General features: G+C 43.0%; 1 protein-coding gene and 1 long non-coding RNA gene across 2 annotated transcripts in view; one reads left to right on the top strand and one right to left on the bottom strand.

The window, feature by feature from the left end:
• med13a (mediator complex subunit 13a) overlaps positions 1-14,637 on the bottom strand; it is a 79,834-nt gene that overhangs the window by 48,622 nt on the left and 16,575 nt on the right. The window contains exon 3 of the mRNA XM_030100181.1: positions 7,651-7,819. Coding sequence (XP_029956041.1) covers positions 7,651-7,819 — 169 coding nt within the window. The remainder of the gene's footprint in view (positions 1-7,650; positions 7,820-14,637) is intronic.
• LOC115394888 (uncharacterized) lies at positions 5,999-7,820 on the top strand. The gene is made up of 3 exons (XR_003932187.1): positions 5,999-6,402; positions 6,566-6,651; positions 7,684-7,820. It is a non-coding gene; the product is annotated as an uncharacterized LOC115394888 (long non-coding RNA).

The following is a 14,637-nucleotide window of genomic DNA, read 5'->3' as shown; positions in this document are numbered from 1 at the left end:
TTGACTACAGCAGTGGAAATTCACTTGTTGATGCTGGTCCACAGTAACATACAGTCCTCGTGTCTTGTTGAAACTCACCGGTATTATTAAAATGAAGGATGCCTGGAAAATGTGTGTACCATCACTTTAGGATCTTAACTCTCAGAGAAATCAAGCAATTTCTGAATCAAGCCAATCTCAATTAGTGTATTCTGTCTATTATGAACCGTTCCCACTAAAAAGGAGATAAAGTATTCCATCAAAACAGCGAGTTTAGTTATTAACACAACAAAAATACATGTGTTTTGCAGGAAGAATAAAAAATAATCTTGTTGTGTTCAGAATTAAAAGCTGAAATTTAGGGCAGAGCAAAAGAAAAAAAGAAATCCAACCAGCTCAGCTCAAAATAAATCAATTCTGACTGTTTTGTTGAGATTTATGAGAATAATTTTTCCATTCAAAGTCATGATTCTCTTTCCTAATCATCATCTCAGAATCTATTACAGTAGGAAACAGCATTGCCATTAGTAGAGTTGCATGAATGATGTTGATTCTGATACTGTATGTGGATATTTGTACTTAAATTAAAGTGCTATAACAACCTGTCAGCAGAGCAGCCATGTGGACACTTCAGATCATCAACGACAAAAGTGAAGCTAATTAATCATTGTGCTTGGCTGTTTAGATTGGTGACTCTATCACACTGGATTGGTTCTTTTTCCCAGAACAATTTTACCCTCAGGGACTTGCTATGTGGATGCTAAGAGGTGCTCGGGGATGTCATATGGCACATTTGCCACAACAGCTCTTAATTTAAGCCTCATTTACACCATAGTGTTTCAAGTGAAAACACCTTGTTTTTGTCTACCTGTGCATATGCAGAATGTTGTGACATAAACAGAAACAAGTTTTCTGTTTTCACTGGGAAAAGTTGTCGTAAATGGGGCCTTAGTGCTGTGTCAGTTTGAAAAAACAGTGAATATCTGAGTGTCAATGATAAAAATAAATAATGGTGCAGTTCTTTTAGTGAGAGTTGTAATTGCATTATAAAGTACTCATCTCAGTACTTTGTGTCGGCAAGTAGCCAAATCTAAGTACTAAAAAGTGATATCAGTGCGTCCCTCTTCACTAAGTCGTTGAATGCTTTTAAGTCATTGTGTCAATTATAATGTTTTCCCACAATATCCTGAAATATCAACTTTTTATTTTAGGCCATTACGCCCACCTGCACTCTGCAGGGGACTCAAACTCAAACCTACACTTGACGGGCACCACACAATGCAATGCTCACAGTGAGTAACCTCCTTTCCAGGTTTATCTGGACATTCAAGGCTACAATGCGGCCACCTAATAGTTGACAAAGCCGAGGTGAAAAGTCCAAAATCATATAAGGGATTAGCTTCAAATGTGACCATCTGTTTGAACCTCTGGATTAAAGACAGTGCTACAGGCAAGCGCAGTTACTTAGAAGAGGACAGAGAGGGCGGGAGGGGTGAACGGGGAGCGAGTGACGCCTGACGGATTAACTATGACGACTTCTTCAGACCTTCGCTTGGCCCTGTGCTCGGCCGTAGCCCCGTGGTCACATGGGAACCCTGGAGGAATGGGAGGAATGCAGCGGATGAGGAGGCGGGAGGGTGGGGAGAACAAGGGAACTGAGGAGCAGTGCAGGAAATTTAAGGACACAGGATTCCCTCCCTGAATAAGAGATGTGTCCGTGCTGCTCCCCTTGAATTCAACGCTGACACCAAAATGGGCTTCCTTAGTACTGCAATACATAAAAAGACAATGGTGCCTGTTAACTTTACTAATGGGAGATGGATTCTTTGTTCTCCGAGGGCCTCTAGCTGGCATTAGAGGAAATGAGGACGGCATTCAGGAGCGGAAATGAGTGAATAATCTTACAATAAGGTGCGAGGAGTTTTTAATGGTCTCTTGCTTCCTCACGCAGCTTGAATTAATCTAAATGTTTGGCTCACTACGCACAGTGTCATGAGATGTGTTAATCAAAGGCATATTAGCTTTTTGTGATCTAATTTACTCAGATGTACTGTACATTATTCTGCTTTGAGATCGAAAGCTTTAATCCATTCAAGCAGACTGAGTGATGCAAATTTATTTAAAGAGACTGTTGACTTGTTCCTCTCTGGCAAAGACTTTATGTACAAATATTGTCTTAACAAATGCAGTCAGCATATGTAATTTAGTTTTATTGTGGGTATTTGGATAAAATTAGCTACAACATACAAATTTATGGCTCAGTACTTTCCCAACAGTCTTTGTAAAGCTATACAAAAAGAGAAATGCACAATAAAATATTGTGCAGCAATTAGGACATAAACAAAAACTTAGGTATTTTCCTTTAAGAGCCATATTTATCTTCTGGACAGGATCTCTCCAGCAACATGATATATCCAGAGCGCCGGGTCACATGGTCCCATAGCCTCGTCTCCCTGGAGTTTCTGTTGCTAGAGAGACTGATGAAGTAAAGGCAAAGACAAGGGGGTAAAGGGGTCGAGTGTTTCTGTGTGAGTGGGGGATCGGGTATTTAACAGACCTGCTGAGTTGTCCTGTACGTCTCTACCAGTGTGACCACTGTCTGCACACTACAAGCGTGTTGCTCTTTTTTCTTCCCCTGACTGCAATTTCCTGCGTCTTCCACCGCTCGTCCTAATGAAAACCTCATGTGCCAACTGTGCGAATGCCCTCCACACGGACAGTCTTTGCATGCCGATTGTTGACGCGCATGTTTGTGTGCCCGGTCTCCCTGTGTGTTTGTGTTGTGCTGGGAGCGGGGAGGGGATAAATTTAGCACTTTAGCCCCAGACTGGAGGCAGTGGCCCTTTATCCTGCACTGTCCTACTTAACAGAGTGCTGCTCTCGGCTTCCGCCTGCCACAGCGCACCAGGACTCACACACTCACCTCCCAACATTAGGACCAAACAATAGAGGAAGAATGTGCTCACCCACATAACCCACAGTCAGGCAGCAGGGTGCAGACAGTTGCACATGTTTACACGGGCACGTTTGTTACTGTTTAACTCTGTTTTGCATTCATTCATTATGTTTTGCTCCTGCAATGTGAGCTGCTGCTGCAGCTGCTGCTGCAGAGTGGCCCCATTTCATAACAGTTTCATTTGCTGAAGACACCTTCAGTCAGGCAACGACAACTGAAAGCACGACAGAGCTCACATATTTGAATAAAGGGGAGCAGTAGTCAAACACTGCTGATTGCAGAGCAGTTGGAATACACTGTAGGTGTCGTAAACGCGGCGCATATACCATGCGGATAAAAGAAACGATATCCCCTTTGTCCTGATAAAATTAAGACATCAAAGCAGCCTGGGCTTAATGTTGCTCTGAATTTGGGTAATGCAGCCAATTAGAAGCAAGTCAACGAGTTAGTCTGCCTAAAGCTGACCAATCGAGCACCAGCATCTCGCTTCACCTTGGAAACACACCATCCCAGGGTGCATTTCCCTGCTGCCATGACAACCGAGAGGAGCTCTCCCTTGCTCGTTGGTTCCCTCCCTCCCTTTCTCTGTGCTTCCAGTCTACCTAGCAGTGTAAGGTTTACAGAAAGGAGCAGGCTGCACAACTTGGAGCCGCCTGCACTCCAGACAAAGAGAATTACTGTCAGCTCTGTCAACACATGCTGCTCCATTCTCAGCTCGTGTCAACACATAGGCGCCGACCAATCAGCATGCACGGATCTCATTTAAGAATATTTACAGATGTTATCAAACATAATGCTGATTGAGGGAAAATCGTTACTATATCTGACAGCTGACAGAGCAACTCGTTCACCTTTTCTGTGGCTGAGCGGTGCCATATTCATACTCTGAGAATTGTTTACGTACCGCATGTCTGGTTAAACTGAGAAGGAGGGGCAGATAGATGATGTAAGCATTTCAACACAGGCTGAGGTCTGGGGTTGAGGTTATGAGCGCTGTCAGCTGGCCGCAGCCTCGGCCAACTGGAAACTTTGGATGCAGCACAGGAGCAGTCTGATGATCAGTGGGGTATCCAGTGTTTCCCATGAGCAGAGCCGAGCTGAGCCGCAAGACGAGCCCCAACTGTTTATTATTCTGAGCTCTCTAATGTCTGTGAGAGAACGCTTTTAAAAAGTTCAGGCTGATAACTGTGACACAGTCATTGCAAATAAATGTCGTACAGAAGAGCACCATCTTCCTATTTTTGCGATTGATGATTTATCACACAAGTCTTATCAATGCACCACAGTTTGTTTCTCCTCACACTGCACTATTTGCACTGATGAATGCACTGTTAACGCGGCTCTTCAACAATGCAATTATCATGTTGCGCCACTAGTGGGTATTGTTGTGTCAGGACATTGGTAAATGGACACCCAAAACCAACGACAGTTTTGTGTTTTCACTTGAAAAAGTTGGCAGTACACGTCACGTAAACGGGGGCTCTGTCTTGCTCAGCATCTAAAAAACACGATTAGAAATGTTTGCCTTTCTCAAACCCCAAAGACTGCATTCACAGTGAAACCATTTCATTGTGCAAATAAAATTTATGACAGAGGTGCTTTTGAGGATGCTCTCCTCGCTGCAAATCTACTTGTAGTTTAGAACGGGAAGCACTACTAATAGTCCCTGACCTACTTGTCAATGAAAGGTGAACAAGGTGCTTAAAGGAGACAGATGAGCAGAGGTGCTGGCAAACAATGTTCAGCAATCTGTTTAGTGTGTGTTACTAAAGCAGGGGAAAGGAAAGGGATTGAACAATGAAACAATGTACAGTGTAGTGCGGTTTTCTCTGGACAATAAACGTGGAAATTCCCAGGAAATTTTCAGACCCGCTCCCATTGACGCCAGTCAGTCACTGTTCATGATGTAACATTTCAGCGCTGTTATAAAAAGCAGCATCATGCCACCCATGAGCATGAAGCCTCCCCCCGGGTGAGCACTGCTCTGTGGCAGCACAAGTAAGACTAGCCTCAACATCTCCAAGGAGACAAGATGCAAAGGAGGATAAGAACACGGGACTTGGCTTCTGTGATCTGCATTACTTCCAGAAACCAACAATGCCCGAGCTATTTAATAATTGTGAACACCCCGGCCGTGCATCAACGGTAGCTCAGGAAATGCTTCACTGTCACAGTCTCTGCTCAGGGCACAGCAGCAACATCAAACAGACAAAATAGTACCGAGGGGTCCAGTGAATGCGGTTCGGTGGTGCTTTGTTAGTCCAGATCCCGGCGTGGCTGGGCCACGGCGGATCGCACCAAAAAGACAGAGGAAAAACATCCTTGACGACAACTGAGATTCAGGGTGGTTGCACCACTATTTATAACCTGCCCAGTCTGCTCCGTGACAGCAGGGGGGGTGGAGGGAAAGGGAAAGGAGAGAGAGGGAGCGAGCCAGACACAGACAGAGGGTGGACTGTGAATTCCAGTGCAGAGGAAAAGACCATTGTGTTTTTTCCCCCCTTGACTGAGGCCCTGTGTCATCAACATACTGGGTAAAGATTTAAAAACAGGGCATGTTCACAGCTTAAGAGAACACCATCTTCAGCTTGGTATTATTCTCCCTGCTCTTCTGTATTTTACTATGCCATTAGAATGAAAGAATACCCCACCTGTTCTGGACAACATGAGTGATCGGCTGTGAGAGAGTCTGCAGAAAAACTGTGTTCAAGATAGTGACAAGCTGACTGGAGATAGCAGGCGCTTCGGACATTTCTAGCAGACTGCGCAGCCGTTCTGGCCAACACGTGTCTGTGCACACACACAAGATTATATCTGCAACTGACGGCAACTTCGTAACAATAACAAAACCGATGCATGTAGAGCCGGGGGTTTGCAAGATGCTTAGGTGAATTAGCCTGCAATTGTTATACAAAAATAAACAAAGCAGAAGCAGCTCACATTACAACGGTAAATGTCTCCATAAGAGCTTTCAAACAACACGCCATTTGTAAAAAGTGGAGGTATGGTGAGGTAGGTTAAATCAGGGAGCTGGTGGAGGTATAATGGCCGAAAAAACTGCATTGGTCACTTTATCCTCACTAACCGCGTCGCCATCCGTTATCAATACACCCAGACGGCGAGAAATCCAGCTCAGCAGATAGCCGACTGTGTACACAAACACACTCCGAGCAAAGAGGAGAGATAGGAGGCACACCGGGCCGGCGCAACGGCGACTCTTTCAGCATTTTTTTTAATACTCTCATATCACAACTGTAGTGCAGTGTGTATGAATGTGGCGAGCTGATCCACCTGATCTGGCCCGAGCTCCTTCCAGGCGGTTTTCAGAAACATCAATAATGCCAGATGAAGACGGATCTATTTACTTTTGTTTTGCCTCCACTATGGCAGATAAAAAAAAAAAGCACCTTTAAACAGCTACTGCTGAACAACCACTACTCTCCCATGGCAGAAGTAAAAGTTCACAGGTGAGGAAACCTGATATTTGCTGCAGTTTAGTCCCAAGTTTTCTTTTTGAGGAATTTACGTCCCCTTAGGAGGCATGAACAATCCAATTAAGATCATGTCATTTTGGTCCTGTTTACATAATGTTTCAGGCAGAAACATCATTTCTGTGTTTTTTTATTTCAGAAATGTTCTGTATTTACACAGTAACAGCAGAAACGCACGAGGATTATGCCTTTGAGTGATGACACTCTGGAGCGCTCAATTGTCAGGTTGGTTCTTACGATTAGAGCTTGGTGCACATTCCTAACACCGCATGAAGCTTCACGCAATTGGCAAAGCATGATCCAAAGCTGACCTTATTATCGTCTCTTCCCGATCATTTGATTCAGTGTTCCTATGAAAAGGACAATCTGATATCGCAATCGCACGGAATCCAATCACAATGACAAAAAAAGTGACCGTGTAAATGCAGCTGCAGAAAAAAATTCTTTGATTTGAAGTCTCATTCAAGGGCAGATTACATGTTTCCCTTGAAAGAATTACAGCAGTGTATGTTAACACTCATTCTATAAAAAAAAAAAGACTTGTCAGAGCGGTGTAACTGATCCACTCGCCACAAACAGTGACCACTTTCATTCAAATGTCAACACTTTTATCTTTAAAGATGGCATGTTTTGTCTGCCACTTACGAGTGTTTGAGATGCAAATTATTGCTTTCAGGCTTGTGTTTATAGGCATTTCTCTCAGGCCGGTATTTACATAGTTACCTCCAGTAAACAAGAAAACTCTAAATGGCATGTTATAAAAGAGTAAACGTTAACTTTTCATTCAAGAAATCTGAGATATTGAATTGCTTGCTACTTGCCAACCACTGCCCTGGGTTAAATGTGGACCGTACAGCCTAATGTTACAATATCGTCAAGATTTGCAGCAAACAGGAACCTCCCTGTTCACTGGATACTGTTTAATATGAGCCTCTATTTAAAGTAGCAATGTCACAACATGTAATGTCAAGTGTTTAGTGGGAACAGAAGCCCTAAAGTGAGAGTGAGGATTTAATAGCCTCGACACTGAATAGCACATAAAACCGTAACCCTGTGCGTCCGTGAGGCAGCACTGAGCCAGCTGAGTGGGTAAAACAGCCTATCTGAGCCCAACAACAACAAACTTAAAGAGTGACATAAAAACCAGCCAGAGTTCAGGTACTTGTGCAGACCCCTGCCATGGAGAAAAGCAAATTTAGACAGGAACAAGTGCAGCCAACATACCTCTTGTTGATGGGCTTCTCATCCTTCTCGTAGGGCTTGACAAACCACTTGCCGATGCGGACAAAGCTTCGATTCATGAGGCAGCGCTCAAGCAAGTTGTGGATGGCTTTGAACAGCAGAGTGCGACACTCGTAGGAGAGGCCGTTCTCCCACAGCCCATCGTCCTCGGCTGGAAGAAAGGAAAAAAAACAAGAGGAGTGAAATAATGAGAGGAGGGTGAAGACGTGGGAGGGTTTCCACCCCACCCCACTTTTAAAAACCTGTAAGGACTCTCTCCAGGGAAAACCGTGTCAATCACAAAAAGCAGAAAAACTCCATTTACAACAGTGGTGACGACAGTGCGTGATGCTGCTGTGAATGGAATGAGGACAGCAAAACGTCGGCTAACACTTGGCACAGTTACTAATCGGGACATCCATCAGCATTTACAACATGACATATGGGAGCGCCAACTGTCACATCAAACATATTGTCACATTATATACGATGTAAGTTAAACAAAAAAATATATATATATATCCATCAAGAGCTTTGCCTTGTGTTGAGATAAAATTGTTTTGCAATAATTGTCATCTCCTATTAAAATATATTGCTAATTGTAATCAGAATAGTTTTTATTTGGTTAATTAGTGCATGATTAAACTCCGAGTGGCACCGTTGCTGCACATTGTGAAGCAATAGCACGAGGCAGGCTGTCTCCAACCGAATCCAACTCGGAAATGTAGCAGAGCTAAACAGTGGATAAACCATCAAGAAGGTACAATGTTGCACTGAGCTGTTTTCAGTCACAATGTCACATGTTCAGTGATGTTACAGGCATTGGGAACACAAATTACTTTGTTAAAAGTGTGTTGCAAGAAATGAAAAGTTGCACTAAATGCACAGTTTTAAATGTAAATAAATTCTAAGGTGACACAAGTCAAAACATAAGTTTTGTGTTTTCTATCCTGGCTGCTGAGTCAGGCAAATCCAGTTAGCCCTGAAGCTACTTTCAGCTTTGAACTGAAAAGGAAGACAGACGTTTCCCCACCGTCTTTTGGCCTGAGTGTGGAGGCTGCAACAAGAATAACAATTGTGGATAAACACGACTTTCTGAAGACTCCTGGTTGTGTATTTGACCCACATCTGACTTGCTGGAAGGAGACTTCATCTTGCCCTGTAGTTAAAAATATGATGCCACTTTGATGCAAACTGCTTGAGCTCTCTCTCTTGAGTTGGGAACCCAACGACGGGACTGCACTTATTTTACTGAGTTAGAACAGTGATACCATATCAAGAAACAGGGTTGTGTTTGATATATATTTGAAGAGCAATTTATAGAAGAGTTCAATAATTGCAATATCTAAGTACAGCAACAATTAATAAATACAAGTAGGTAGAAATAAACAAATGTAGCTGTAGGCTAATCAGGTGTAGAGGTAAGTTATGCACACACTGAAGAAGAACTGGGACAAAGTTATACTTTTCCCTATCTGATGAGTGTCACACTCTGAGCACCTTGATACAGAAATTGCACATTTCCTGAAATGCAAAGCAGCGGGTCTGAAGCAACATGACAGAAAGATGGCCAACGGGCCATGTAAATGCAAACACGAGCGAGCTCACTGAGACAGAAAGAGAGGTTAAGTAAGAAACCCGCTGCTGCTGCCTGCTTTTAGGCTGTGGAGGTTTCAGAGGCTTTCAGCTGCTCCGCACATTGACTTTTAATACCAGGGTTTAGAAGTGTGAGAGTACAGAAAATTCACAGTTCACCAGCAGCCAGGTTGTGTTTTCAATGAAGCGAGAAAAACCCGCCAAGAGTGAATTTGCTTTTTCCTTTCAATGTAAAAAGCACTCAAACCTTTACAGTGGGTCTGCATGAAATGTAGAGTACAGAAAGAAAAAAAAAGAAGAAGACATGAGAAGTCTACAGTAGAAATCTGTCATCGTCTACAAATACTACTGAGAGCAATGAAAGAGCGGTTCCATTAATAGCTATGTTTGACTTCAGCATCCACACACATACAGGTGGCACAGTAAAGACAACGTCCCGAAGAAATGAGAGGAGAGAAAGAGTAAGCAGATGCTTCCACCACAGCACACAGTATGGTGCAATTAGGCAGTTAACGTTCGATCATGCTCTGTAGCAGATTAAAAAAATGCTGAGCACGCTCAGTTCTGTCTCATTTTGCATCAAGATGGGTGGAAGATTTCTGTAAGGGACGGTTCGTTGTTAGGGCACAGATGGCACGAGCTTCAGTCACAAAGCTGGCTCAGACGCCTGGTGTTTCACTTAGATATAGCATAAAATCTTGGTCTAACGGTGAGAAACTGTGTCAACTACAGAAATAGGATTTCTGCGACACCGATGCATTGAAGAAATAATTATTGGTAAACAACTGTGATCAGTCTCATGACAAAAACCACAAAGATACAGTTAGGCTGCTCTGCACAAAACACCTAATTACAAAAATGAGCACATGTTTGAGAGTTCAGCGGTGCCGACTGAAGGCAGAGAAATGTGAGAAACAGTGAAATGGTCAGATGATTCATCCCTCTTGAGAAAGGCAAGGGCATGACTCGCCTACAACAGCAGAATGGTACAAGTACAAGACTTTATCTGTATCGAACACGGATCTGATGGCCCTGTTATGCCACACCACTGTTCAGAGTATGAAGGATCATTGAATGATGAGTATGAACACTATGTGAATCGTATGCTATGAACCTTGAAACCTGCTGTACACAAGGAGGTTCTTTAAATTGAGCATTGCTCTCATCATGGTAACAACCAATGAAGACAGTTTCTGGAGCCTAGTGTCTGATTCCACCAGGAAAATTCGTGAGAATTACAAAACTGTTGCCAAGAAGCAGTGAAACCTCACACTATACAAAGACACATTAAGTTAGTTTTTCCTGTAATCTTTCCTTCGTGAGTTTTGGTTCCTTCCAAAAACAGACAGTTGGTGAGGCTGCTCCAAATTAAAGAAGATAACATTTTGGATGGAGACATTTCCATAACAAACAACAAAGCTAAAAAATAAATAAATAAATAAATAAATAAATAAGTAAAAGATCATCCTTGTAAGAAAGATCTGAATCAGACACAAACATCTGCTGATTCACAACTGCATGAAGTTCCAAGTCTGACAGGGCTATCATGTCTTGGCTAATTCGACTGGTCTAAATATAACGAGTCGCCCTCCAAACTCTACCTAGTTGCCTGGGATGAAGAGACGCTCCGTTGGACCCGTATCAGAGCTGCTTTCTGAATCACAGTCTGTGCTTGCCCCAACGTTGGCCTAATCTCATTAACAGCCACTGCTCACATCTTACAGCACTTAAGCTCCTTTCAGTCAAGTCTGCAGCAAATATCTCCAAGTGTGTGAGAGCAGACGAACGAAATACCAAGTGTGACCCACCCTTAAAGGCGGCCTACAGTATGTCGGGGATGCAAAAGAAAATCAAACTTTTATTGTATCACTGAGTTAAGCTGTGGTTTCTGCTGAACTTTTAAGGTAAGTAAAAATTTTTCTGATCAAGAATTTTTCTTTTTTTTTTTATATATTCCCTTTGCTCATTGAGGTCAATACATCACATAAATGTGAATAAAGGAGAGCATCAAAGGAAAAACATGCAACTACAAGTGAATATCCCTTAACAGACAATTGACCCTGAAAAAGCAGTGCGGTACGTACTGAGAAGCCGACACGTAGGAGAGAGGTCACCCTGTCCAAGAACATTCGGAAGCTTGCGTGCCAACCTCTGGCAGTGGGTCAAAAAAATAAACAACCCTGCCAACTGAAGCAGTCCGTCTTGTTTATCTCCGAAGATGCCATGCAAATGACACATGAGCAATCACTTTCTGACACATCATTGCTTCATCACAGTGCAAATAGTAAAGTCAGTATACTGTTTCCCACACTAAATACTGTACAACAATGAAATTCCAGTGACTGACTCGGATGCTAGTTATGATTCATTCTGATTCGCACAAGGTACCAAATGAAAAAAAGGTCGCAATTCCAACTCTCTCCAATTCACTAGATGTAAATATATCCATAAAATAATGCAAAGCAACAATTTGTTCTGAGAAAGATCAAATATATCCCCCAACCTGACCAAATCCACTCCCAAACATCTCAGCTCTACTAGACATAGCAATTTCAGCTCCCCTTTCAAACCACTCCTGCCAGCCCGGCCAAAGTAAAACAACCTCAGGCTAGGTGCCAAGCAAGGGAGGCTATACTCAACGATTTTGAAGAGAAACAAACCAATTCATCAGGTGCACAAATATCTTGAGGGATCAGGTCCGGAAAGCACAAAAGCAGGGCCAACACCGGAAAAAGGAAGGAAAACAGCAATTTCCCATTAAAAACTACCAGCAATTGCAGATTAAAAATAAATCATGTACAGTATTGAAGCCATTCCACTTTCTAGAATATCTGGGGTGAAGCATGCGTGGGATCCAGACTTTTTTTTTTTTTAAACAACCAAGCCTGCTTAGAGTGTTTTAGCAGCTGGTCCGGCTGTCCTGAGAGACATGGCGGGCAGGAGGGCAAAAACTCAAGGAAAAGTAGGACCACCAAGGCATTGACGGCAGATCAGGAGAAAGAATGAGGGGAAGCTAAATGGTATTAGGTTCCCACTCACAGATCACAGTTCAGTCTGAATTATAACATTGGAAAGTTGGTTGACTCAGGAGAGCAGTAAAGCCAAAAATCTATGACGAAACAAAGATCTGACAAAGTGTCCTGCTTCGGCCCTCCGTGAAACTGGCAGAAAAGCTCCCTACGCCGATTTTAACATCATCTGCCATGGTGATCCCATCTGCTTCTCCCTGCCAAGACTACATCTGCCCTGTCGGTCCCCCTCCCTGTCTGTCGCCTGTTACTCCTCAGTCCCTCCCTCCAGTGTGGAGCTGCACTAAAACAAGAGTCTGGTTTCCATCAGGAGCAGCTAACGACCCCGTGTTCATCATGCAAACCTCACTGCACCATTCTCCAGGCAGACAGAAGACGCTGCAGTCAGAATCTAGCATTCCTTCCCATGAACACATCTGACTCTCACTCACTTAAAATAATAATGTCTCTTCCCCGAGACATCCAAAGACTTTGAAAAAGCTGAAACATGATCGGCAGAGCAAACTCCCAGGCTAGATAAGACTCAGCTTGGCAATTTTTAATGGAGGACTCCCCCTTGACATGTGTCTATGGACTCGACTGTCACAACTACAAGGTAACTACTCCACACAGGGTTAAGGGGAAGGGAAAAACACTAATTCCAAAACACTTAAAAAAAAAAAAAAATCCCTCAACATGTTTGTTTTCCATGTTGCACTTGTCTTGCTCAGTCCCTCGGTGACACCCATTAGCCTTCTTTGGGACACAAGCCTCAGCTCACATTAACATTAATCCACATCAAGCCTCTAAACATGCAGCAGCTTATGAGGTTTGCCTAAATAGGTAACCACTTTTCACTCCCCGAAGATCACAAATTATATGCAAGTAGTGCCAATTTAGAACGAGCGTGTGATCGTATTCAGAGCTATGACCGACACTGGAGCCACACTAAATAATGAGTGAAGGAGTCACAATAAACACAGTAAAACCAAGGGAAATGGCAATATACCCAAAACTAACCAGAAGCAGTTGTAGCTTTAACTACTTTGATGAGTGTAACAAGCAAATGTCAACAAGGCTTTCAGAAGAAAACATCAGGCTTCTGTTAGAGATGAAGCTGTAATAGGTATGGGAGGAGTCATCTCACATAATGTTTAGCATCAGCATTCGCTGACTAAAACATCAATAGTCCATTGTCCACTGGGATTCATGCATCTATGCAACATGTGCCTGTCAGAGCAAGACCAACCTAAGACCATGTGGAGATGTCAATATCCTGTAGCATAGCTAAACTGACGGCATCGAGCTGCAAATTCAGAGTGCATGAAATGCACGTTATGTCCATTACTGTCTTAATGCTGCAAATGTTGTTGTTAATGCAACAACGTTTGCCTCCACAGTGTCATGAGTAGCAGTCCAGATTCTCCTGGGACTTGGCGATTCTAGAAATCGTCAGTCACCAGAACAGCAATCCAACTTTTTTCGTTTGTCCATATGAATGTCCGTGTCTAAACAGGTCCCTATTCTGTTAAACCTTGTGTAGAAAAAAACAGTGTCTGCACATATTCAGTGTTTGAGATGACGAAGCAGAGACACGTTAAACGATACGGGGATAAAACACAAGTATTGATAAAAGGCCTAAATGATATCTAAGTTGGTAACAGTCATGTCTATCAATAACTTCAAGGGTAAATAATAATACATATTGTCACTTGATTAATTATTTAATAACTACAAATCAGGAAAGGAACACTAATCAGTGTTTCTCAGAGCCCCACTTTAAATGTTTCTGGCTCATTGATCCACTTGTTTTCAGTCATTCCAAGAGGCTCAGTTTGTCATCATGATACAAAAACTCAATGAATAAATTCACTGTGATCATGTGGAAATGTGCTCAGATTAGGTTCCTGCATGCTAACAGATGGGTGAGCGCTCAGAGCTGTGGGGCATGGTGGGCGGCGGTCAGTGCATGGGGCGAAAGATGAGCGGCCTCATTTGGACAAAGATTTATGGGCTCAGCTGACGGTTCGGACACTCGTGTCTCTGGCTCCTGTGAAGCAGACCCAGATGAGCTGACCTTTCTCAGAGCTCTAATAAGAAATCTCACACTCCACTTTACATAACACAGCTGCACAATAGAGCAGCGGCACTTTACTGAACACACGTAAGAGCGCCAGAGTGTTATAAACAGATGATAAATTTAATGAATTTTGTGAAAGCTTAGGAAGATTTTAGAGGTGCCCCCCTCCACACAGTTGCTCATCTGTGTATAAGCAATTAGAGCAGCAGTCAGTCATTAAACAGCAAGATTAATGCCTTGTGATCAACTGTGCTCAGGGGGATTCTACCAAGTCTGTCCAGAAGGTTTTCTCCTCTCCTCCAGTTC

The sequence above is a fragment of the Salarias fasciatus genome, chromosome 10, assembly GCF_902148845.1.
Source record: "Salarias fasciatus chromosome 10, fSalaFa1.1, whole genome shotgun sequence".
NCBI lineage: Eukaryota > Metazoa > Chordata > Actinopteri > Blenniiformes > Blenniidae > Salarias > Salarias fasciatus.
This window is presented reverse-complemented; position numbering and strand designations above follow the sequence as displayed.